General features: G+C 50.9%; 3 protein-coding genes across 3 annotated transcripts; 2 read left to right on the top strand and 1 right to left on the bottom strand.

Moving 5' to 3' along the window:
* Nucleotides 1–204: 204 nt before the first annotated feature.
* SPACDR (sperm acrosome developmental regulator) lies at nt 205–5,634 on the top strand (the record flags this gene model as incomplete). Its single annotated transcript, XM_080940464.1, has 3 exons — nt 205–255; nt 646–966; nt 5,392–5,634. 3 exons carry the CDS (start codon nt 205–207, stop codon nt 5,632–5,634), a joined length of 615 nt encoding a protein of 204 aa, XP_080796590.1.
* Nucleotides 5,635–11,983: 6,349 nt separating this feature from the next.
* On the top strand, nt 11,984–13,039 carry PPP1R35 (protein phosphatase 1 regulatory subunit 35; the record flags this gene model as incomplete). The annotated part of the gene is made up of 4 exons (XM_080941385.1): nt 11,984–12,246; nt 12,326–12,569; nt 12,650–12,786; nt 12,866–13,039. The coding sequence occupies exons 1-4, from the start codon at nt 12,016–12,018 to the stop codon at nt 13,037–13,039; spliced, it is 786 nt and encodes a 261-aa protein (XP_080797511.1). The 5' UTR covers nt 11,984–12,015.
* A 1,774-nt stretch (nt 13,040–14,813) lies between these two features.
* On the bottom strand, nt 14,814–19,411 carry MEPCE (methylphosphate capping enzyme). The gene is made up of 4 exons (XM_080940541.1): nt 17,396–19,411; nt 16,053–16,271; nt 15,509–15,635; nt 14,814–15,387 (listed from the first exon to the last, which is right to left on the bottom strand). Exons 1-4 carry the CDS (start codon nt 18,986–18,988, stop codon nt 15,335–15,337), a joined length of 1,992 nt encoding a protein of 663 aa, XP_080796667.1. The 5' UTR covers nt 18,989–19,411; the 3' UTR covers nt 14,814–15,334.
* Nucleotides 19,412–21,627: the final 2,216 nt, after the last annotated feature.

The raw sequence follows: 21,627 nt of genomic DNA, 5'->3' as shown, positions 1-21,627 counted from the left end.
GGAAGGGCCTGTCATGAGTCATTGGGGGGCACGCCCCTTTTGGATTTTTTATTTCTTCCTTCGATACTGTGCTTGAAGCTCCTCAGTACCCGAAAGTCTTCTCCGGTGGTGGCCACTGGCCCATAGCCTTTTCCCTTCTACACCTCAAATGCTGGCTTTGTGCCATACTTTGGACTTGTGGTGTCAAGAGAGATTGCCGTGGTCATGAGGTTCTTGAGATGGATTAGACAACTTTGGAAAAAGGTCCCCAGCTGGGTGAGTTTTACGAACACAACATGGCCATGAGTTGGGAGTTCTGGTTCATTTCATTTGGGCTGCAGTCCTTACCGCTTTGTTCCTTGTTTTTTGGCCTCTTGTAACTCCACAAAACAGGACAGGAGGGGAGGCTATAAGATGAGTGGGGAGGGACTAGGGAAGGGTGACAGGAAAGTCACGTTGTTGTCTTTACAGTGGGGTCTCTTTTTCTCTCGGGTGTTTTGTTTCTATTACAAGGAATGCCCATGTATGTCACAACACAGACAGCTTTGGGGAACTGGTTTTCTTCTCTCATTATAGGAGCCAAGGACCCACCTCAGATTGTTAGGCCTGCCTGGCAGGCACTGTCACCACTGAGCTATCCAGTCCACTCTGTGTCTAATTTCTTAGGTCCTGTTCTGGAAACGCCCAGCCAAGCCAGGCAAGTCCGGTCATTGTGAGAAGCGTCCGTTGAAGGAACCACAGAAGGCTTCCAAGGACTGTGACCATGTAAAGTTGCTCAAGGCCCACAGAGAGGCCATGGTCCCTGACCTGGATGTGGGCCCGGGGGTGCTCAAACCCAGTATGCTGGCCTTAGTCAAGGAAAGATCTAGGCATGATCCAAAGAGCCACTCAAGTGGTCACAGCCGTTCCCTGATGACCGCAGTCCACTCAATTTCTACGTTTATGTTCTCTGTGCTGCAGTCTGGCTGGCGGTTGTGTAGGTTGAAGGTATGTCCTGTTCTGTTGCTAACCCGAGACTCCTTTCTCCTCGGACCCGCTCCATCGCTGGTCCCATTCCATCACTGGGGTTTTTGTTTTATTTTTCTAGACAGGGTATCGTCCAGAATTGCCTGGAACTTGTTATGTCGCTGAGGATAGCCGCAATTAATGCCTACCTAAATTTATTTCTGATTTTTTTAAAAAAAAGGCCATTTAGAAGCTGGACAGTTAGCAGCACACACCTTAATCCCGGAATCAGGAGGCAGAGGCAGGTTGATCTCCTGAGTTCGAGGTCGGCCTGGTCAACAGAGTTTCAGGACTTTGTCTATGTGTGCACCACGTGTGTGCAGTTGTCCAAAAGGGACCATAAAAGATTGTCAGAGACCCTGGAGTTTCAGGCGACTGTTAGCAACCTGATTGCAGGTACTTTTCATCTGCGAGAAAAGCAAGTATGTTTACCTGCTAAGCCATCTCTCTGGCCCCCCGCTATCTTTATTCTGTTTAATTAATTAATTAATTAATTAATTATTTGAGACAGCCTCTCAACATGTATTCTAGCTGGCATGGCTGCCCTCAAACTGAGATCCTCTTAACTCCACCTCTCAAGTGCTGGGATGATGAGTATCACTCCCCGAACCCCGAGTTCCTCCCATTTTCTGTTTTAGAACTCTCCCTCTCTCCGTGTGTCTAAGTGTACCTGCGCTGGAACACGCTGTGGAAATCAGAGGACAACCTTGGGGTGTCAGTCTTTTCCTGTTGCCTTATTCTGTGTTTATGCACACGTGTGCTACAGCTGAGCTACAGCTGAGCTCCAGTCCCCTTCAACAACAGCAAGGTTCTTAACCACTGAGCCGTCCTTCCATCCCCTCCACGGGGTGTCTGGTTTGTGGCTCAGTGCTATAGATGGCTGTCCTGAGCATTTCTGGGAACTCTCCTGCCTCCTTCCCTTTCAATGGAGGAGAGCTAGGGTCACGAATGCGCAGGCTATGGTATCCAGCCTGTTTGTTTGTTTTTGAAACAGGATTTCTCTGTATGTACTCCTGGCTGTCCTGAATTAGCCTCAGACTCAGAGATCTGCCTGCCTCTGTCTCCCACGTGCTGGGATTAAAAGCACACCACCACCACCACCACCACCACCACCGGCTTTGGTACCTGGCTTTCCACATGGGTTTTAAGAATTTGGGAATCTGAATTTAGGCTTGTACTGCAAACACTTTAGCAACTGCCCCTCTCTCCTCGGTGTTGGGATTACCAGCAAATACTACCCAGGACTTCACGCCCAAGCTCCGTGTCCAGCTCCCTCCTTCCCGTGTGCAGAGTCAGGCCTTTGTAGCACCTCTTCTGGTGAAGAACCAGAAGAACCTTTGTGAAGCACCAGAGACGGTGGTGAGCGATGTGTTAACCCAGAACGGAGAGACTACAGATGGGAACAAACAGTGTTGGATTTATACTCAAATAGAGTAAGGCTACAGGTAGAGGGGACTTGGTCCAAAGGAAGGGATCTTATGAAGAACTGGGCATGGAGCATCAGATATGCTTCCATAGATGAAGAGAGGGGGAAACTGAGGCCCGAAGGAGTTTGATTGCCTTGGTGAAAATTAAGGGGGAAATGGAATAACTGGGGGCGGTGAGGGCACAGGGAGAGGCGGGGTAGGGGGTGGGGTTGGGGGTGGGGCTGGGGTGGGGCTTATGTTATGGGAGAGCTAAGGATCTATTTGAATAGGTACTGTCCACCAGTGAATGGCAGGGTAGATGGCCAGGTAGTAAAATTTGAATTTAACCCTAAGAACAAAAGCCCTGGAGATGTTTAATTGGATGACATAATCTTTCTATATTTATTTTTAATTTCTTTCCTAGACCAAGGTCTCCTGCAGGCTGGTGTCAAACTTCCTGTGTATTGATTGTAGCCTTGAATTCCTGGCCCTCTGGGTGCCACCCCACACCCCATCCTGGGTGTGTTATAAGTGTGCACCTCCACACCCAGTGTATGTGGTAGTGTGGATGAAACCTTTGGCTTTTTTTTTTACTTGCTATACAAGCATGCTGCCATCTGCTAGTTTCTCTAAACCATTATTGAGATAAAATGTAGAAACTTAGGACATGTTAAGTGGTTTGGTGGTGGCCAGATGCCTTGTGGGGGAGGTTATAGGAGGACATTAGCTGAGGCTCTAGTTCAGTGGTGACATGTCAGAGGCCTCAGAGGCCCAGTACTGCTAGGGCTAGTGAGAGACAAGACAGCAAAGGGATGAAAGCAACCGATCTGAGATTACCTTCACAACAGAAGGGTAACATTAGTGAGTCTCGTGCTGATCTTGACCGTAGTTACACAATTCTGCATACGTGACAAAGTCTTGCAGAGTTCAGCACATATGCACGCATGCACACAACATACACAGGACTAAAAGTAAAACTAGGGATGTCTGAGGGTGGTAGAGTTGGCTCAGCAGTTAAGAGCCCTGCCTGCTCTTTGAGAGGCCCTGGGTTCAATTCCCAGCCTGTACATGGTAGCTCATAGCTCTCTGGGACTCCAGTTCCAGGCGATCTGAAGCCCTCTTGTGATCTCAGGCATCAGACAGGCATGTGGAGCACGTACATGTGTACAGGCAAGCACACACACCTTCTTTTTCTTAAGGCAAGCACACTTCTCTTGTAGAGGAGCCTTTGGTTCCCAGCACCCACCCAGAGCGCTCAGGACCATCAGTTACTCCAGTGAACCCACTGCCCTCTTGTGGTTTCTGTGGGCACTGCACTCAAATACACACCCTCCCTCCCCACCCCCAGATGCACGCATACACATAATTTAAAAGAATGATAACACAAATCTTTTTGTTGTTTTCAAAGCAGGGCTTCACTATGTAGCTGTTTCTGTAATTCACTATGTATATGTAGACTTGCCTCAAAATCACAGAGAGCCACCTGCCTCTGCCTCCTGAGCATTGGGATTAAAGGTGTTTTTGCCACTATGCCTGGCTACTTTCCTCTGTTATTTGGGTATTTTTCTTTACTATTCTCTGCTTTTTTAAAATTATTTATGTATTTATTTATTTATTCATTTAGTTAAGTACATTGTAGCTGTCTTCTGACACACCAGAAGAGGGGATCAGATCTTATTACAGATGGTTGTGAGCCACCATGTGGTTGCTGGAATTTGAACTCAGGACCTCTGGAAGAGCAGTCAATGCTCTTAACCACTGAGCCATCTCTCCAGCCCTGCTTTTTTTTTTTTTTTTTTTAAATACAGGATGTTATTATGACCCTGGCTGACCTGGAACTCTCTATGTAGACCAAAATGGCCTCATTTTGCCTTCTCCCTCCCAAGTGCTGAGACTCTGCACTACCACGCAGAGTTCTGACTGGCCAGAGAGCCCTCTTGTGCCCTGCTTGCTTTATTGTGTGGTGCTAGGAATCAGCTCTAGGTCCTGACGTTTGATCTGACCCACTAAAGCTATTTCCTTTGCCCCTGTGTCTTGCAAATTATTCTTGGTGAGAGAAAATAGGTTGCTTGGCTGTGGTGGGTCTTTAATCCCAGCACGTGGGAGACAAGAGGCAAGGGGAAATCTCTGTGAGTTCAAGTCCAGCCTGGTCTAGAGTGAGTTCCAGGACAGCCAGAGCTACACAGTGAAGCCCTGCCTTGAAAAACCAAACAACACCGCCAGCCCCCCCCCCAAACAAACAAAAAGAAAAAAAGAAAAGGGAGAGAAAAGAAAGAAAAGAGAAAACACAGGTGGCTCACATCTGTAATTCCAGCATTCAGGAAGTGGAGGCAGGAGGAATCTTCAAGTTTGGGGATAGCCTGGATTAACAGCGTGAGACTTTGTCTTAAAAAACAAACCAAACAGAAAGGAAGACAAATTCTCGAAGTAAGGGATGGAAGGAAAAACAGAGAGAGAGAGGAAGGAGAGAATCAAAGAAAAAAATGAGTCTGGACTGATGTTCATGCCTAAAATCTTAGCACTCAGAGGCTGAGGTTGAACTATGAATTCAAAGCCAGCTTGGGCTATGAAAGATTGTCACCAACTAACACTGGGATGGGTTCTCTTTGCTGTGCTCGCCAAGCGTGAGACTCTGGGTTTCATCTTCAGCACCATCATGGTGGAGGGGGTTGAGAAAGAAGGGTCAGGAATTCAAGGCCACCCTTGGCTACATAGCAATGTCAAGTCTGAACTGAGATACATGAGTTTACTACTTCTAAGTGAAGAGAAGAAAGGGAAGGAGGGAGGGAGAGAGGAAGAAAGAAAACAAAAGAAGCATGGAACCTCAGGGCAAACATAAGGGTAGAAAGGACCATCACCTAGTACAAGCTGGAAGTACTTCCTGGAGGAGGCGATGCCTTTGCTAATCTGATGGGGGAGGTAAAAGGAGTCTAACCCTTTACTGTTTATTTGCTGGTCCATCTATCCTCTCTTGACACCCCCATAATTCTTTCTTTTACAGTCTTCTATCAATGTTGCCTCAGTTTCCTCCCATACGAGGTCGCAGTCGGCCTTGGGGATGCCAGAGGCTGAGATGCTGCGGGAAGTGTACCTGGTGCTCTGGGTCATTCGCAAACAACTGAGAGAGCTGGCCCGCAGACAGGAGAGGCGCAGACGTCGCCGGATGCGGTCCCATGCCTCCCATACTTCCCGTCACTCTGATCCAGTGCAGGGCCTCAAACATGATGCCCGAAGTCCCCTCTAGCCAGGGGAGCCCCAGATCCTTTGAAAGCCCCCACCTCACTCTTACGGAAGGTTGACAGGAAGGGTTCAATGGTTCTCAGGCCAGAGCTGCTGGTGAGGAGACGTCTGACCAAACTGTCACAAGACCAGGCCTGGGGTTGAACATACTCCCCTTCTCTGTGTTTATTCAATTTGTAAAAAAAAAAAAAAAATTATCTAAATATTGAGAAGTAAATACCAGATGTTTCTGAGAAGATGTCGTCTGGGCTTGTGAATGAGAGGCAGGGTGGAGACTCCATGGGGTCCTGTCCTTACATCTCCACACCGTCCTCTGCCTTTGACTGCTCTGGCTAGCCAGTAACCATAGCAACAGCATCACGCCCACTGGCCTGCGGCCCTGACTTTTCTCCAAGCAATTCCACGAGACAGCTTGGTCTAGGGACTCATCCAAGGCCCTCCAGTTAAGAATGTGTGTGTGTGTGTGTGTGTGTGTGTGTGCACATGCACACACATGTCAGAAAAGGGCGATGGATCCCATGGAGCTGGAGTTACAGGCAGGTGCAAGCCATCTAATGTGGGTGCTGGGACTCAAATCCGGCCTCTGTAAGAGCAGCAGGGGCTTTAAGTGCTGAGCAGTCTCCAGCCCTTCCTTCTGTTTTTTTTTGAGACGAAGACTCACGCGCTCCCATCTGGCCTCCAACTCTTTATGTAAGTTAGCATGCTAGACAGACATTTAACCAAGGGAGCCACGTCCCTGGGTGCCCACAAATAATTTGAGTTATTTCTATTACCTTTTTAATTTCTTATTTTGTTGCCACTGTATGTATGTGAGTGAGAGGGTGTGTGCCAGAGTGTTCACGTGACTGGGTGACAACTTGGCGGGAATTGGTTCTCTCTACCACGTAAATCACAAGGATTGAATCCAGCCTTAGTGGCAGGCACTTGTACCGAGTAGGACATCATGCAGCCCAGGCTGGAGTCAACCTCAATCCGCAGATTGAAGACGATCTCAAACTACTGTTCCTTCCGTCTCTTATATGCCGTGCTGGCAAGAGTGTGATGTCACACTGGGCTTGGAGGTTGTGATTCTGAGGATGCCCACTGGGGTTGCAGGAGATTCATCATCTGCTGGGGAAGAAATTTGGTTCCTTTGCCTGTACCTTGCTGAGAGCAATGATGCTTCCCAGGGTTGTCTGGAAGCCACATAGGCTGTGAGCAAGGCTAGGGAAGAATAGGGGTCAGGGTGGGCTGAGGAGGCCAAGTAGGAGCTGTGATTCATTAGCTGAGGGTGGGGGGGACAGTCCTATGAAGAGGGTGGATAACAATTGGGAGGCAACAAGAGAGGGGCATCCTGGGGTCCCAGTCCTGCTCTCCCCTTTCTCTCATATGCAGAGGTAGCGCCCCAAGGAAATGCACATGGAAACTTTTGGGGATTTGAGGTTTCGCAGGGTTTGGGGTTGGCTGCGATGCTTGAAGCTAGGGAAACTTAAAGGTATCTGCATGCTCCTAGGGTAGGAGAAAAGAGGGGAGAGAGGAGAAAGGCAAGGAGAGAGGAGCAGGGGAAGGACTGGGGGTAGGGAAGGGCTGGCAGCTGTTCTGCAAGATGGCCCTGGAAGTCTCAGGCTTCAGCTCAGATGCCAGAGAGCCCTTACCCAGAATGCAAAGCCTTGGCTTCAATCCCCAGTGCTGTGCAAACTAGGCAGTGTAGTGCATTCCTGTAATCCCAGCACCAGGGAGGTAGAGGTGGGCGAATCAGAAGTTCAAGGTCATCTTCAGCTGCCTAAGGACCTGAGTTTGAATGGTCAGCACTCTGTAAAGTGACAGGCCCAGCAGCACATACACCAGCCAGCCAGTCTAGCAGAATGGGTAAGCTTCAGGTTCAGCAAGAGACCCTGTTTCAAAAACCGAGGTGGAGGGCCAGTGAGATGGCTCAGCAGGTGAAGGCTCCTGCCACTGAGCCTGACAGCCTAAATATAACTCCTGGAACCCACATGGCTGAAGGAGAAAAGACTCCAGAAATATAGCTGTCCTCTGATCCTTTCATATGTACATATGCTAACATAGACACGTGCGCACACACACACGCACACGCACACGCACACGCACACACACAAGAGTACACAACTATACACACAGAGAAGTTACTTGTAAGTTGTACTTTGTACCCTGACCACAAGGGGGCAGTAAAGAGCAACAGGCAGGGATAACCACTTTACTTAAAAAAAAAGAAAAACAAAAAACTAAGGCACAACCCAATGGTTCTCAACCTGTGGGTCTCGACCCGTTTTGCTGGGGGTAGGGGGTAAGTCGCCTAAGACCATCGGGAAACACGGATATTTACACTAGGATGTGTAACAGTAGCAAAATTACAGTTATGAAGTAACTATGGAAATAATGTGGTTGGGGTCAGCACAGCATGAGGAACTGCACTAAAGGGGGGGGGGCGGCATCAGGAAGGTTGAGAGGCACCGCTCTATCCACATACGCACTATGCATATGAGATCAAACCCAGTGCTTGGTGTGTGCGCCGTGAGTGGTCTACCCCAGCCCTTAGGCAAGTGCTTTACCACTGAGCCACATGTCCAAGCTCTCTACCCACCCCCAACGTGTGTGTGTGTTGTGAGAGTGTGTGTGAGAGTGTGTGTGAATGATTGTGTGTGAGAGAGACAAAGTGTGAGTGTGTGTGTGAGTGTGTGTGTTGTGTGAGAGTGTGAGAGTGTGTGTGTGTGTATGTGTGTGTGAGAGAGACAAAGTGTGAGTGTGTGTGTGTGAGTGTGAGAGCATGTGTGTGAGTGTTATGTGTGTGTGAGAGCATGTGTGTGAGTGTTATGTGTGTGTGAGAGAGACAAAGTATGTGTGTGTGTGTTTGTGTGTGTGTGTGTGTGTGTAGAGACAGTAGTTTATCTGGTGGCATTCTCGGCCACTCTCCACTTTGGTTTTTTTCTACACAGGGTTTCTCCCTGAGACCTGGGGCTGTGCAGTTTCTCTAAGCTAGCCGGCCATTCAGGGATCTACCTGTCTCTGCTTCCCAAAAGCACAAGGATCACCCTTGTGTGCCTGTCACCACACCCAGGTTTTTCTGTGGGCTTTGAACTCAGGTCCTCCTGATTGTGCAGTAATTTACCCAGTATATCCCCAGCCGCACCCAACACACACACATACACACTTTTAAACAGTTTTTATACCATGTAGATGGGTGTTCTGCCTGCTTTTGTCTGTGCACCAAGTGCATGCCTGGGACCCGACTTAGATCCCCTGGAACTGGAGTTACAGATGGTGGTGAGCTGCCACACAAGTGCTGGGAAACAAAACCCAGGTCTCCTGGAGGAACCACTGACATCTCTCCAGCTCCGCAGCTTTTAAAAGACTCAGTCTCACTGTGTAGCTCAGGCTAGCCTTATACTCAATTCTTTTGCTTCAGCCTTAAAAAAAAGATTTATTTAATGTATAGGAGTACACTGTAGCTGTCCTCAGACACACCAGAAGAGGGCATCAGATCCCATCACAGATGGTTGTGAGCCACCATGTGGTTGCTGGGAACTGAACTCAGAACCTCTGGAAGAGCAGTCAGTGCTCTTAACCACTGAGCCATCTCTCCAACCCAGGTTTTCACACACACACACACACACACACACACACACACACACACACACACACACACACACACATTATATATGTATATATATGTATATATTATAAATAACACACACACACCTTTCTTAGCCCTAATAAATCCTTCACTGCCCAGCTCTTGTATATGACCTAACATCTTTGAAACTATCAGGTAAAATCTTTTTAGAAAAGTACAGACAGCTTCCCCAACCCAAAGGCTGAGAACATCCTTGGATCTCACCTGAGGTCTATAGCAGAGATGGCCTCTCTGCTCTTACCTGATGTTCCGAGCTGGGTATTTGAGAGATACCTTCATTTGTGATTGTCTTTGTTCTTTGCTAATGCAAATTTTATGACCCCGTTACTGTATTGTGGTGTGGTATTTGGGGGGTGATCTGAATCTGTTTCTGGACCATGGTCACTCTCCTTTTGGTTTCACAACAAAGTATCTTATTACCTTTAAGGTTCAAGCTGTGTTTGGCATTAAGAGCAGAAACCCTTTCAGCCACAGGTTTATTTGAACATAGACACGGCACACCAGTCAGCCTGCTTTTACAACCGTCAGCATAAGCTGCTGGTTTTCTTTTAATGCATGTGTGTGCACACCTTAGTGTACAGCTGTGTGCACACCTATAGCTGTGTGCACACCTGCATGTACACCTGTGCGTGTAGGTGCAGTTTCCCCATTCATGTGTGTAGAGACCGGAAATGAACAACAGGTGTCTTCCTTTATCATTACCGCCTTACTTGTTAAGGCAGGGACTGGATGTGAGCCTTGAAATCAATGTTTTGGCTACGCTGACTGGCCATTGAGCCCCTGGAATCCAGCGCAGGGGTTACTGGGTTTTACATAAATGCCGGGAATCTAAACTAAGATAAGATTCTTATTCTTTTCTTCTTTTTTTTTCCTCCTCCTTCCTTGTTTTTGGTTTTCAAGATGGGGTTTCTTTGTGTAGCCCTGGCTGTCCTGGAAGAGGCTGGTCTCAAACTCAGAGATCTGCCTGCCTCTGCTTCCCGTGTGCTGAAATAAAGGTGTGAGCCGCCACTGTCTGGCTCTGAACTGATTCTAATGCTTGTGTAGCAGCAGTTTCCCGTGAGCCATCTCCAGCGTTCCTGCTGTCTCCTGGCGTCAGCCTCTGGATTATGATATTCCTGTTTCTTCTGGGGAGCGGGAATGGGGTCCACTAGTGCTGATCCTCAAGGAACAACTCTTTAACATGAATTCTCTAGGGATGGTTCCACATTTGCTTCCTGCCACTGCCCCAAGAGACCTAGCCTCCAGAGAGAGCATTCAACTTTTTATGACCATCTAGATCCTCAATGAGGAGAAACGGTTTATTTTGTTTTGGTTGTTTTTGTTGAAGAGCCACAGAATCAGGCAATGTTGTAACTGGAAGCTCCTTTCTCCACCTCAGAAGAGAAAAAAAAATGTGAAGATAAAATACAAATCATATTTTTGCAGGCTGTGGTGGTGCATGCCTTTAATTCCAGCATTCAGGAGACAGAGGCAGGTAGATTTCTGGGAGTTTGAGGCCATCTGGTCTGCAAAATGAGTTCCAGGACTGCCAGAGATGCATAGTGAGACCCTGTCTCAAACAGACAAGAAATTAATACAGGAAGGTCTGTAATCTCCTATCTTCCCTCTCCTTTCAGCCCTTTCTACCCAGGCTGGTCTTAAATTCCCTATGTAGAGGATGATTCTGAATTCCAGATCCTCCTGTGCTGCCTCCAAATCCTGGGATTCCAGGTTTGCACTATCTCACCCGGTCAAACTTTTATCGTTTCTGACAAGTGTAAAAGAAACCACACATTGTCTACCCTTTGCAGACTGACAAAGAGTATCATGCACTCTAGATGCTATACAAAAAAAAAAAAATAGTTTGTTCTCTATTTTTGCTGAGTACTATTTTATGGTATTTGTGTGCCACATTCTAACCCTTTATTTTTAGTTCGGGGCTATGAATAAAGGTGAACATGTGCATACAAATTTCCAACTGTCCAAGGATACGGACTCAGAGGTTACAATTTTGGTGTTTAGTTAACGGGATCTCTGATAGCTCAATGCGTTCACCAAGACTGGCCCTGAATAATTCCAGATTGATCCTTTTCTGCTTCCAACTCCCAAGCTGTCCTTGCTGCTAACATCTTGTGTATATGTGTGTGTGTGGTGGGGTGAAGGACTAGGATGTGGAGTTTAATCCTCCAGGATATGGGCTTAAAATTAAAGCAACATTCCGTCAATTCCTATAGTATTTCTGTACTCAAATACCAGAATCCAGGGATTTTGCAATGGTATGCGTCCACGTACAGGAAAAGCTTTGATTTTTGATTGGCGTTCAGAAAAGACCAAAACCTTCAGGACCGCTATGGGGCGGGGCGCCGCTCAGGACCTCTAGATGCGAGAGCAGTGAGGATTTTGTTAAGATAAAAGAGGATTGACACTTTAATCCCAGAACAAATGAGCAGAAGAGTCTGACGGGCAAGGACGTCACATTCGCGTTCCCTAAAGGAAAAGAAGTCTTGAGGGGAATCCGTACAGCACCTAGGGAACCGTCGCTCTAACGCCCTGCCTGAAAGGTGAAGTTGGCGTGTAAGGGCGGAAGTTGCCGTCCGGAAGCTGGAGGGCGGAGTGGTGGGAATGACGTCCAAGAGCGCCAATGGAGTAGCGCGGCGGGCTTGTTGTCTTACTCCGGTGGGTAGTAGCTAACGGCTTCCGGTAGTGGTAGCTCCCAAGGGTGGGAGAAAAGAGACGACGCCGTATCTCGAAACCCCGAATCCCTAGAACAAGAAGATGATGATGGGCTTTGGGACGTCCGCGTTAGAGTCCATTGAAAGCGAAGAGGCCCTAGAGGCTCCGGGGCCACCTCCGGAGCCGCGAGCCCCGGAACCCCGAGCCCCAGAGCCCGAGCCTGGCTTGGACTTGAGTCTGAGCCCGAGCCCGCTGCCTGACAGTCCGAAGCAGCGGAAGAACAGCCCGGGTCAGCGGAAGGGGCGGCGGGGCGGTAGCCGGAGGGGGCGGCAGGTGAGCGGCGTTTGGCCTGACCCCCTGCCCGCCGAGCGCCCCGGAATCCGCTGCTCACCGATCCGCCCTCTACTCCCAGGTTCGTTTTCAGCTGGCGCCGCCCTCCCCGGTCCGGTCCGAGCCGCTGCCGGCGGCCGGTGCATCGGGCGAAGATCATGAGCTGGAAGCACCGGCCCTGCAGAGCAGCCTGGCTTTGAGTCTGGAGCTGCAGAACGCGCGCGCCGCTGTTGCCAGCGGCCAGTTTGATGCCTCGAAAGCGGTGGAGGAGCAGCTGAGAAAGTCGTTCCAGACCCGCTGTGTCCTGGAGGAGACCGTGGCGGAGGGTGAGGGGGGCAGGCGGCCGGCGCGGCGCGGTGGTCTGGGTGAAGGGCATCCCTCACCCCCGCCTTCCCTGCGTTCGCAGGGTTGAACGTGCCGCGATCTAAGCGGCTCTACCGAGACCTGGTGAGTCTGCAGGTGCCGGAGGAGCAGGTCCTGAACGCGGCGCTGAGGGAGAAGCTGGCGATGCTGCCACCGCACCCCCGAGCTCCGCCCCCGAAGGTATCCAGGGACTCGGACATCCCTTTACTCCCTGGACTCTTCCTCCACCTGGAGTGTGACCTGCCTCACCTTCCCACAGGAGCTGCTCGGGCCGGGGCCGGACATGACCATGCTGTGCAACCCAGATTCTCTGTGGTACGAATCTCCGCACTTGACAGTGGATGGGCTGCCCCCGCTAAGGCTTCAAGCCCGGCCCCGCCCTTCAGAAGATACCTTTCTCATGCATCGGATGCTGAGGCGCTGGGAAGCATAGCCCTCAAAACTCCGGAATTGTTAGTCTCTATTTTTTGTTAGAACTTTTTTTCATAGAATAAAATATCTTCCTTTCTAAATTACGGAACTGTTTTTGGGATCTAAGATAGAATTAAACTGCTTCAGGACTTTAGGCTCTGGTTGGAAGTCCCCCAAACCTCCACCCCATGATGGCAAGTGGAAAGCACTCAACCAAGTGTGGGGTCAGGCCTTCCCCTATTAAAAAAAACACCTTTGTTTTAACTATTAAAACTCGAGCCTTAGCCCGACACTAAGGCACGCACGCCCCAGCACTCGGGAGGCTGAGGCAGAAGTATTCTATGTCCAAGGACAGTCTGCTACATATACTACTTATTTTGATATGGTTTCAGGCCGGGTAGGTTCAGATCAGTGGTAGTTTATCTGGAGAAGCATGTCCAAAGCCCTGGGGTCAGTCCCCATAGTGAGCAAGAGTATAGATCAACAGTAGTCACTATGTGCTTTAGATTTAGAGTCCACTTTGGCTACATGAGATGACTACTTGAGGCAGACAGGAGCAGGCATTCTAGGCCAAGCTAAGTTCGTTGATACTGTCTCAGAACAATATTGTACACACACCGCCCTATTTGTACAAACTGTATTTGTTTCTCTGCATAGCTCTGATTGCCTTGGAACTCTGTGTAGACTGAGCTGGTCTTAAAGAGACTTACTTACCTGTCTCTGCTTCCCAAGTGCTGGGACTAAAGGCATGTACCACTACACCTGGCTATTCAACTATTTCTGAGCAAGAAGTATTTACCCAAATGTGGGTTTTAACATTTGATGGTTGCCTCAAAAGAGACTTTCCTGGCTTCCTTTTATCTGAGTGTTGCCCATTTTGTCTGGGACTAAGGGGAGAGTACTCAGTGTTCAAGGTTCCAGCTGCTCTTGAAAAAACCAAGACCTATACTTTTCAAACCACCCAGGCATCTCATTCCACCAAGGGTCCTGTAGCAGGCTTGTGGCTCTGGGCTATTAACTATTTCTGGTTCCATTTTACCTCCACTGCCAAGCACTCTAAAGTTATCCTGCCTCAAACATCCATACGAACACTTATCTGGCGTTTCTTTTGAGGAAGGTATTTTGGACCCACCCCCATCTTAAGCAGCAGTGTAAGAGTATAATAGTACTATACTGCCTAGTTTCTATCAACCCTGATGCAAGCTAGTCATTGGGGGTGGGGAGGGGAAGCCTCAACTGAGAAAATGCCTCTAAGATCAGGCTGTAGGCAAGCCTATAGGACATTTCATAATTAGTGGTTGATGAGGAGAGGGCTTGGCTCATTGTGGGTGAGGCCATCCCTGGGCTGGTGGTCCTGGGGCCTATAAGAAAGGACGAGCAAGCCACGAGAAGCACCTCAGTAAGCACCCCTCGGTGGCCTTTACATCAGCTCCTGCCTTCTGGTCTTCGCCTTCACCTGAGCTGTGGAAGCATAAGCTGAATAAATCCCTTTCCCAACTTTTGTTTGATGTTTCATAGCAATAGTAACCCTAAGACAGGTACTAACAGACTTCTAAAACTACTGACCTTCCTAACCCCTACTTCTTTGAGACACTGAATCACTGTGCAGTCAACCCAGGCTGGCTTTACACCTTGAGTACCTGCCTGTCTCTTCCTCTCAGGTGCTGGGGTAAAAGGCCCATGTACTACACCCAATAAAAACCACTCAAGAGACTAGGATAGGGCGAAGGGACCACACATTCCCACCCACTACCATTCACTACCTTGATAGAAAGTACCCGGCACAGGTGCGGGGGCCACTGCCCTAGTTATCAAGTTTATTGTGCTGTTCTCACATTCCAAACCCAGCTCCCTCCCACCGAGGACAGCAGGACTTTCACAGTACCTGTGCATCTCTTTACCAAACTTCCCCTCTAACACCCTTAGTCCATCCACAGTCCATGTAAGTGCAGCTAGGAACAAAGGCTGAGGAGAAGCGGGAATTCTCCTGAGAGCAGGAGGAAGGGCCTAGAGAATTTGACATTCCCCCTTCCCATGACCTAGGAGGACAGAGTCAGCAAACAGTCCATGCCATCTAGCCCAGCAGGCTGGGAGAGGAAGCTGATGTAATTCCAGCACAGCTGGGCTTGCTCAAGTGCCGGAGACGTCAGGGAGGAGATGTGGGGTAGCAACTTAGGAAAAGCTCTCTTTACAGATCCAAGAAAAGGAGAAACTTTTTGGAGTTAGACAAGAAAGACCTTGGGATAATTTCCTCTTCCCCCAGGTCCTCAGGAGCAGCAAGGGCAGCCTCTTTACAACTTCTAACCCAGAAGGCCACTTAGTGGCTGGGGGATCGGGCCTTGTGGAACAAGTACACCGGACGCTGGAAGCCTGAAGGGAAGAGCAGAGAGGCAGGGGGGTAGAACCTTGGAGTTCTCCACAAGGACTGTACCCTTGCAACCAGGACCAGCCCCCTCACCCCCCTCCCAGCCAACAAAAGAGCCATTCTTACCCCTGGACGTGTTACTCGGTGTGGCAACAAGCTCATAGCTGGAGAAACCCACCTCTGGAGACGTCAGGTAAGAACTGAACTGTTCTGGCTTCAGCTTAATTCTAAAGTAGTTCTTATAGATTGTTTCCTGTGGAAAAAGGGAAGGGGTTACTTCTTACTACTTTTTTTCTTGGCCAATTATGACACCCTTTTCTTTGCTCAGAAAGTTTGAGCTGGAGGATGTGGTGGAGGCAAGATCAGCCTGTACCACAGAGCTTAGTCAGTCCCAAATAAAACGGAGCTGACCAGTTTAGTGGTGGCATAAGTCTTTAATCCCAGCTCTTAGAAGGCAGAGGCAGATGGGGTTTCTGAGTTTGTAGCCCTGGTCCAGAGTAAGTTTCAGGACAGCCAAGGCTACACACAAAAACAGTCTTGGAAAAAAAAGAGCTGGGGCTGTAGCACATTGGTACAGAGAACACCACCCCTGCCAGGTGTGGGGTAAGGGGCTCATTCCCCCATAAAAGTAAAAAGATAATTATTTCCTCTCTACAGAAACTGTACTCACTGTGAGAGACTTTCTCCTGCAGTAGGAGGACCATGGTTGGGGCTCCAGGACCAGGATACCTCCAGGGCGCAGATGCCGGTAGATCCGGCGGAACATTCGCTTTAGCCCCTCATCACCCCAGTTGAGGTGCACCCACTTGGTGAGGCTGAAGCAGAGCACCACGTCATACTCCGGTTTCTGAGCATCTACCAGCTCGTCTCGGTCTAGGACATAGTTACCCTGTGGGCCACAAGAGGGGAAGGATGTCAAGAAATGGGATGAGAGGCAGCAGTGTGAGAAAGTCCCACACACAACTTCATTTCAGTCCTACTGGCTTTCTTCTGAGACTCTTCCCAATAGCCCCGTCTTTCAGCTTCATGTTTTCTCCCTTTCCTGCTCCTGGTACTAAGCCAAACAAACTTACAAGGGAGCCTGGGGAGATTTAAATTGAGCTAATTAACTCAAGGGTTAACTGGAGAATACGTGTGTCCCCAAGACCCCAGCCTGTGCTTATTTTTACCCTCACCCAGGAGACCTCACATCCAAAGGCCTGGTTCTAAAGACAGAGACTGTTTCCAGAAGTCATGTTTCAGGTCTATATTTTTTCTCTATGAAATAACCTTAGGAGCCCCCTTTTTTAAAGAAGATAAACTCATCACCCCTCCTGGGAAGACATTTTTTTCAGCCACTGGTAAAAGTTCCTCTGGATGGCCATGCTTAATGGAGGAAGCTAGCACTGCCAGAAACGTGTGCTGTCAGGCTGAGCACTCTCTCCTTCGTGTGGAGAGGCCTGTCTTCACTGCCCGCCTCTCACTATTCAGTCAGCACAGGAAAGACAAGCCTATGGGCTCCTGACAGTAATTTCAAGTCTGTGTAATCTAGGGAAACAAAAAGCAGCTGAGGCAAACAGCCCCTTTCAAGGCCCCAAACTATGTATATCAGTGTTTCTCCTCCCCTGAAGACACCCAACTTCAGGCTCCCTCAGGAGATTTGAGGACAAGGTTCCATCTGGACTGAACAGTAGAGGTTACCCTCAAGGGAAGGTGGATTGTTTAGATTGTCTCAGTTGGAAGCAGGACAAGTCAGCCCCCTATGTTGGGGATGAGATCCTTGTTTGTAGTCATGAGAAAAGACCAGATGTTAGAGCCCGAAGGTAGAGATCCCACTTTCCACATTATAGGAGCAGAGAGAAAACACCCAGTAGATTCTCTGGCCAATTCAGACTGTTCTCTCCAGGTGATCGTTCTTGTATGGAGGAACAGATGCATGGATATAACTCTAAGTCATGGCTATCCCCCCAACACATCCCTATTTAATCTCATCTTCATATCTGTACCCTATTCCAAGAGCCTTTGGACTCTTACCGTGACGAAGACGACATTGTTGGGGAAGACAGATGTGTCTGCTCCATCCAAGGGCACTTGGGGTGCAGCGATGGGACCCCGGCTGGCTGTCAGTGAGGCTGGGAAGCAGCTCCTTTTTCGGACAGTAATAGTCCCTTCCTCCCCCTCTGTTCCTGGGTCCCCCTCAGAAGTCTGAGCTTGGAGACGAAGCTCCTCGGACAGGTAGTGTCGGATATTTTGGCGGGCAGAGTGGATAAGCCGTGGATCAATGTCCAGCCCCACCATGCGGGCTGGGCCCCATTTGCAAGCAATACTTAGGGTCAGATGGCCAACGTTGCAGCCCAGATCTAAGATGTCCCGGCCTTTAAACCACTCGGGCTTCAATACCCTAAGGCGCACGTCCTCACAGGAAGGATTTCGATAGCCATAGTACTTGCAATAATTCCCATACTGGAACTTTAGCTGTTGCTTTTTGAAGCCAGTTGCAGGTAGTGGGTGGTGGTGACGGCCTCCCCCACTCCCTTTGCCCTTTTCCTTGGAGCCCTGGCTTCCGCCTCTAGCCCCTGCCTCTGACTTGCTGGAAGTCCTGCGACGTTTGCGATGTCGGGAGGAGGAAGAGGGCGCAGAGGTAACTGAGGCAGCTGGAAGGGCAGAAAGGGAGCCTGAGGAAGCCTGCAGGGCAGATGGAAGGGGAGACACAACTTCATCCCTGCAGTTGATGGCTGTGTTGAGTTCATAGGGTTGAGGGGCATCACGATTCTGGCCTCTGTGCTGCTGCGTAGCACCCTCCCCATGGAGTGAGGGCGTGAGAGGGTCAGTGGGCAGCACAGCGTGGCTATCATTCCCTCCAGACGCCTGCTGCTGCTGCTGCTGCTGCTGGTGGTGCGGTCCCCGGTGTCTATGGCGCTTGCGACCAATCTTGAGTGGTGAGGCAAGCACTACATGGGCTTCATCAGTGCAAGTGTTGAGACTGAGTGGGTCAGTGATATCTTTGGGGATGAGGATCTCCACAGGGTCTCGCCCCTTGGCCGGAAGTGGGGATGACTTTGGGGTCTCCGCATTGAGCGCGCGACTCACTTCCTCATCCAGGAGGCTATTCAGGTTCAGTGGATCAAATATATTACCCCCCAGAAGGAAATTGGATGGCAACACAGAGTCGCAGTCCGAATTCACTCGCCGGCGCCTCTTGAAGGCCGGATGTTTGAAGCTTCCACCGCTCCCTCCCCCCACGTTACAGCTATTTCTTCTTTTGCCCCCACCACCCCCTGGTGGTCTGTGGGGCTGGTAGCCATTGCGAGGTCGAGGAGGGGCTGGGGGACCCAGGTCCGTCCCGCCCCCTCCCCGGCGCTCCTCCCCCACGTCCGCAGGAGCGGCGGCTCGCCCGTGGGGCTCCCCATGCGCCTGTTCCTCGGGGCCGCCCCCTCCGCTGGCTGAGGCCCCGGCCGAGTGCGCGCGTGGGCCCGGCCCACGTTCTGTCCCGTCGCGCAGCTCCCCCGAGGCAGCCTCCCGGTGCGATCGCACCTCGGGGCCGCCCCCTCCGCCCGACTCATCTTTGAGCGGTGGCGGTGGGGCCGGCACCAGAAAGGGCTCCTTCTCCGCCGCCATCTCGATCATCTCCTGTCCCTGCTTAATTTCCCCTCCCCAAGCGAGGGTACTGAGAAGAGATCTAGGGGAAGCCCCCTGTAACCCTTCCTAAGACCACCTCACTCCCTCCTTCCCCGAGTGCGCGCGCAGCTCTGCCTCGCGCCCAAGCGCCTCCACCTCCCTCCCGCGACACACCAAGCGCGCTCCGCTCGCCCGCGAGACCAAAACAAGATGCCCGCGAGACCCGGACAAGCCGAGGAACCAACTGCGCGTGCGCTGACACCCTTTTCTCCGCCGCCACTACCACTCCGCCGCGAGCGCGCACGACGTGCGCGCTTTCCGCTCGCCCAGGACCCACGCATGCGCGCTCCGCCACCACCCAGGCTGCGCGCGCATCGGGAGTGCGAACCAACTTAACGGCTCCGAGAGTTTAAATACAGCCCCCTCCCTTAATAGCCTCACCCTCCCCCCAGCCCGAGACGCCCACCGCCCCACACGGACACCCGACTTCCCTTCGCTGCTAAGTCCAAGCCCTACTGATATCCTTTGTCTCTGCCGTGCGATCCCACCCACCGTAGGCGGGGAACGGGAGCTGGTGTGAAAAGGTCTCCTTGACACCCGACCCTTGTTCCTGAGGAATGAGGCTCCGCGGTCTCCGCCCGGCTCTAAACCCAACAACCTCCCTGCCCCGCCTCCTTCCTCCCCCATCCCCGCCCCTCCCAGAGAGCGCCTGCGCACAGTCCTTTTGGGCTTGCGCGGGTTGAAGGGGCAACACGTGCTGGAGATGATGCTCCGCCCCCTCCGCCCTAGGGGCGGGGAGCGTGACGTAGTTTCCTTAGGTTAGATACACGCAGCGTGCGTCAGCACGTTTCCAAGGGGTGTGCATTCCCAGCGAAAGAGGCGGGCTCATGAATTATTCATGAGAAACCTAGTCCACCCCCCCTTCTTCCCGCCCATCTCATTAGAATTAGAAGGACTTAGGAAAACCTGAGGGGGAGATTGATAAAGTAGGCGAAGATTCGAATTGAGCCCTGGGTCTCAAGAACTGTTGTCAATAAAATGCAACACGTTATTTAAAATGGTCTCTGTATTGAGAACAAACAAGCACTAAAACATCGAGGTTGTCCAAATTCCTCTTCCCCTGAAACGGTCATTCTTGCGACCCTCCTCCTTCCACTAGAGACGAACATCTAGAGAACCACGCCTTCCTCTCTTCCCTTCACCAGCGGCAGGCCTCGGACGCCTCCGCTACAGTGCGGCGCCTGCGCATCGGCCCCTAGCCGGAGGTGGCGTTGTTGTCCTCAGCGCCACCCGCGAGCGTTGCGGATTTTACAGCATTCTTGCTGCAGCTTTGCTCCACTAGACACACAAGCGAGTGTGGGCGGGAAAGGCTATCGACCTGTTTTGGGCCTTTTGCTTCGGCCAATGGAAAGCATTGATTCGAAGCCGAGACTGATGGCTGGCGGCGGAGTTTTCCTTGTCAACAGACTATTTGTCAGAAAAAAGCACTGTAGGGGCAGGAGGGGAGCTCAAGATGGTCTCAAGATAAAAGAGCGTTACGGAAACTAAAAGATGGGGGTCATAACATGAAAACAGGAAGGAGAAGGCGACTTGAGGCAGAGATAAGAAGTGCTTCAGGCGCTCCGCTCCATATTATGGGGGGTGGGGTAGAGTGGGAACTAAAGGCGCCAGCGAGGATTATGGGACTTGTAGTTTCAATAGGCTTTCATTCGGAAGATGGCGGGTTACTCCAGCTGCGCAGACACAGAAGCGGCTTCCCGGGGCGCATGCGCATCACCTCTGAGCGCACGCCGCTTGGGGGCGGGGTTTGTCCGAGTCCTCGCGCCTTCTCCTGGTGGCGGGAAAAGTACCTCGAGGTGGAAGGGATGTGCGGAATGGCTGCGACAGCGTGAGCCGTGCCTCAGCCTTAGGTCCTCGTCGCTCCAGAAGGTAGTTTTCTTTTATGCGGCCGCAGAGGAAGGTGTTCCTTGTGGTGAATCCCGGTACCTGTTGGCTGAGGAGAAATTTTTCTCTTCAGAGTCACAGTGGACCGTAGCCCCTTCTCGTCAGAGTCCCTCATCTTCAAAAACACTCGAAACAACAACAACAAAATAGCCCAGTATCGTGGCGGGAAATGGGGAGCTGAGGGACAGCGGGGCTGAGCTGGGGCGGGGAGGAAGAGGCCTCCATGGCGGGATTCTTGGTCCGGGTGAGAGAATAGAAACCGCTCCTTTGACGCTCTGAGGGGAGGCGAGGGCTGTTCGCCGGGGTGAGGTATTTTTGGTTTTAATGGCCGTCCTTGAGAGATTTGGTAAAGGAGGAAAGCTGGAAGACCACACAGTCCCGCCCCCGTGGGGTTCGGTATTCACGGCCCCTCATCTTGATAGCTGTAAGCAGAGAAAAGGCCTAGAGCACACGCTCCTTGAAGTCAGACATCCCCCAGGACCAGCCTGAGGTGCGGGACAAGGTGGTGGAGGGGCACGAGGGGAAGCGATTGGGGTCAAGAATAGAAATGACATCAGCTGTCGCGAAAGAACCTGTTTTGCTCACGAGTGACCACACGTCTTTGGGGTTTCTTTCACTCCCCCCACCTCCACTCCCGCTCTGCGCCAATACGGGTCACCGTGAATTTTATTTGTAACTTTCTGTGGAAAGTTTTGTTTGGGTAG

Source organism: Micromys minutus (assembly GCF_963924665.1).
Source record: "Micromys minutus genome assembly, chromosome: 29".
NCBI classification, from domain to species: domain Eukaryota; kingdom Metazoa; phylum Chordata; class Mammalia; order Rodentia; family Muridae; genus Micromys; species Micromys minutus.
Note: the sequence above shows the minus strand (reverse complement) of the source record. Positions and strands in the feature narration are given on the sequence as shown.

What these genes read in the sequence shown, in the direction of transcription:
- MEPCE (XM_080940541.1), bottom strand. Translation starts at nt 18,988, where the DNA reads ATGATCGAGATGGCGGCGGAGAAGGAGCCCTTTCTGGTGCCGGCCCCA. An exon ending in GCAGGAGAAAGTCTCTCACA is followed by an intron (nt 15,636 to 16,052) that starts GTGAGTACAGTT and finishes CTTTTTCCACAG; the next exon opens with GAAACAATCTATAAGAACTA. An exon ending in ACCGAGTAACACGTCCAGGG is followed by an intron (nt 15,388 to 15,508) that starts GTAAGAATGGCT and finishes TCTTCCCTTCAG; the next exon opens with GCTTCCAGCGTCCGGTGTAC.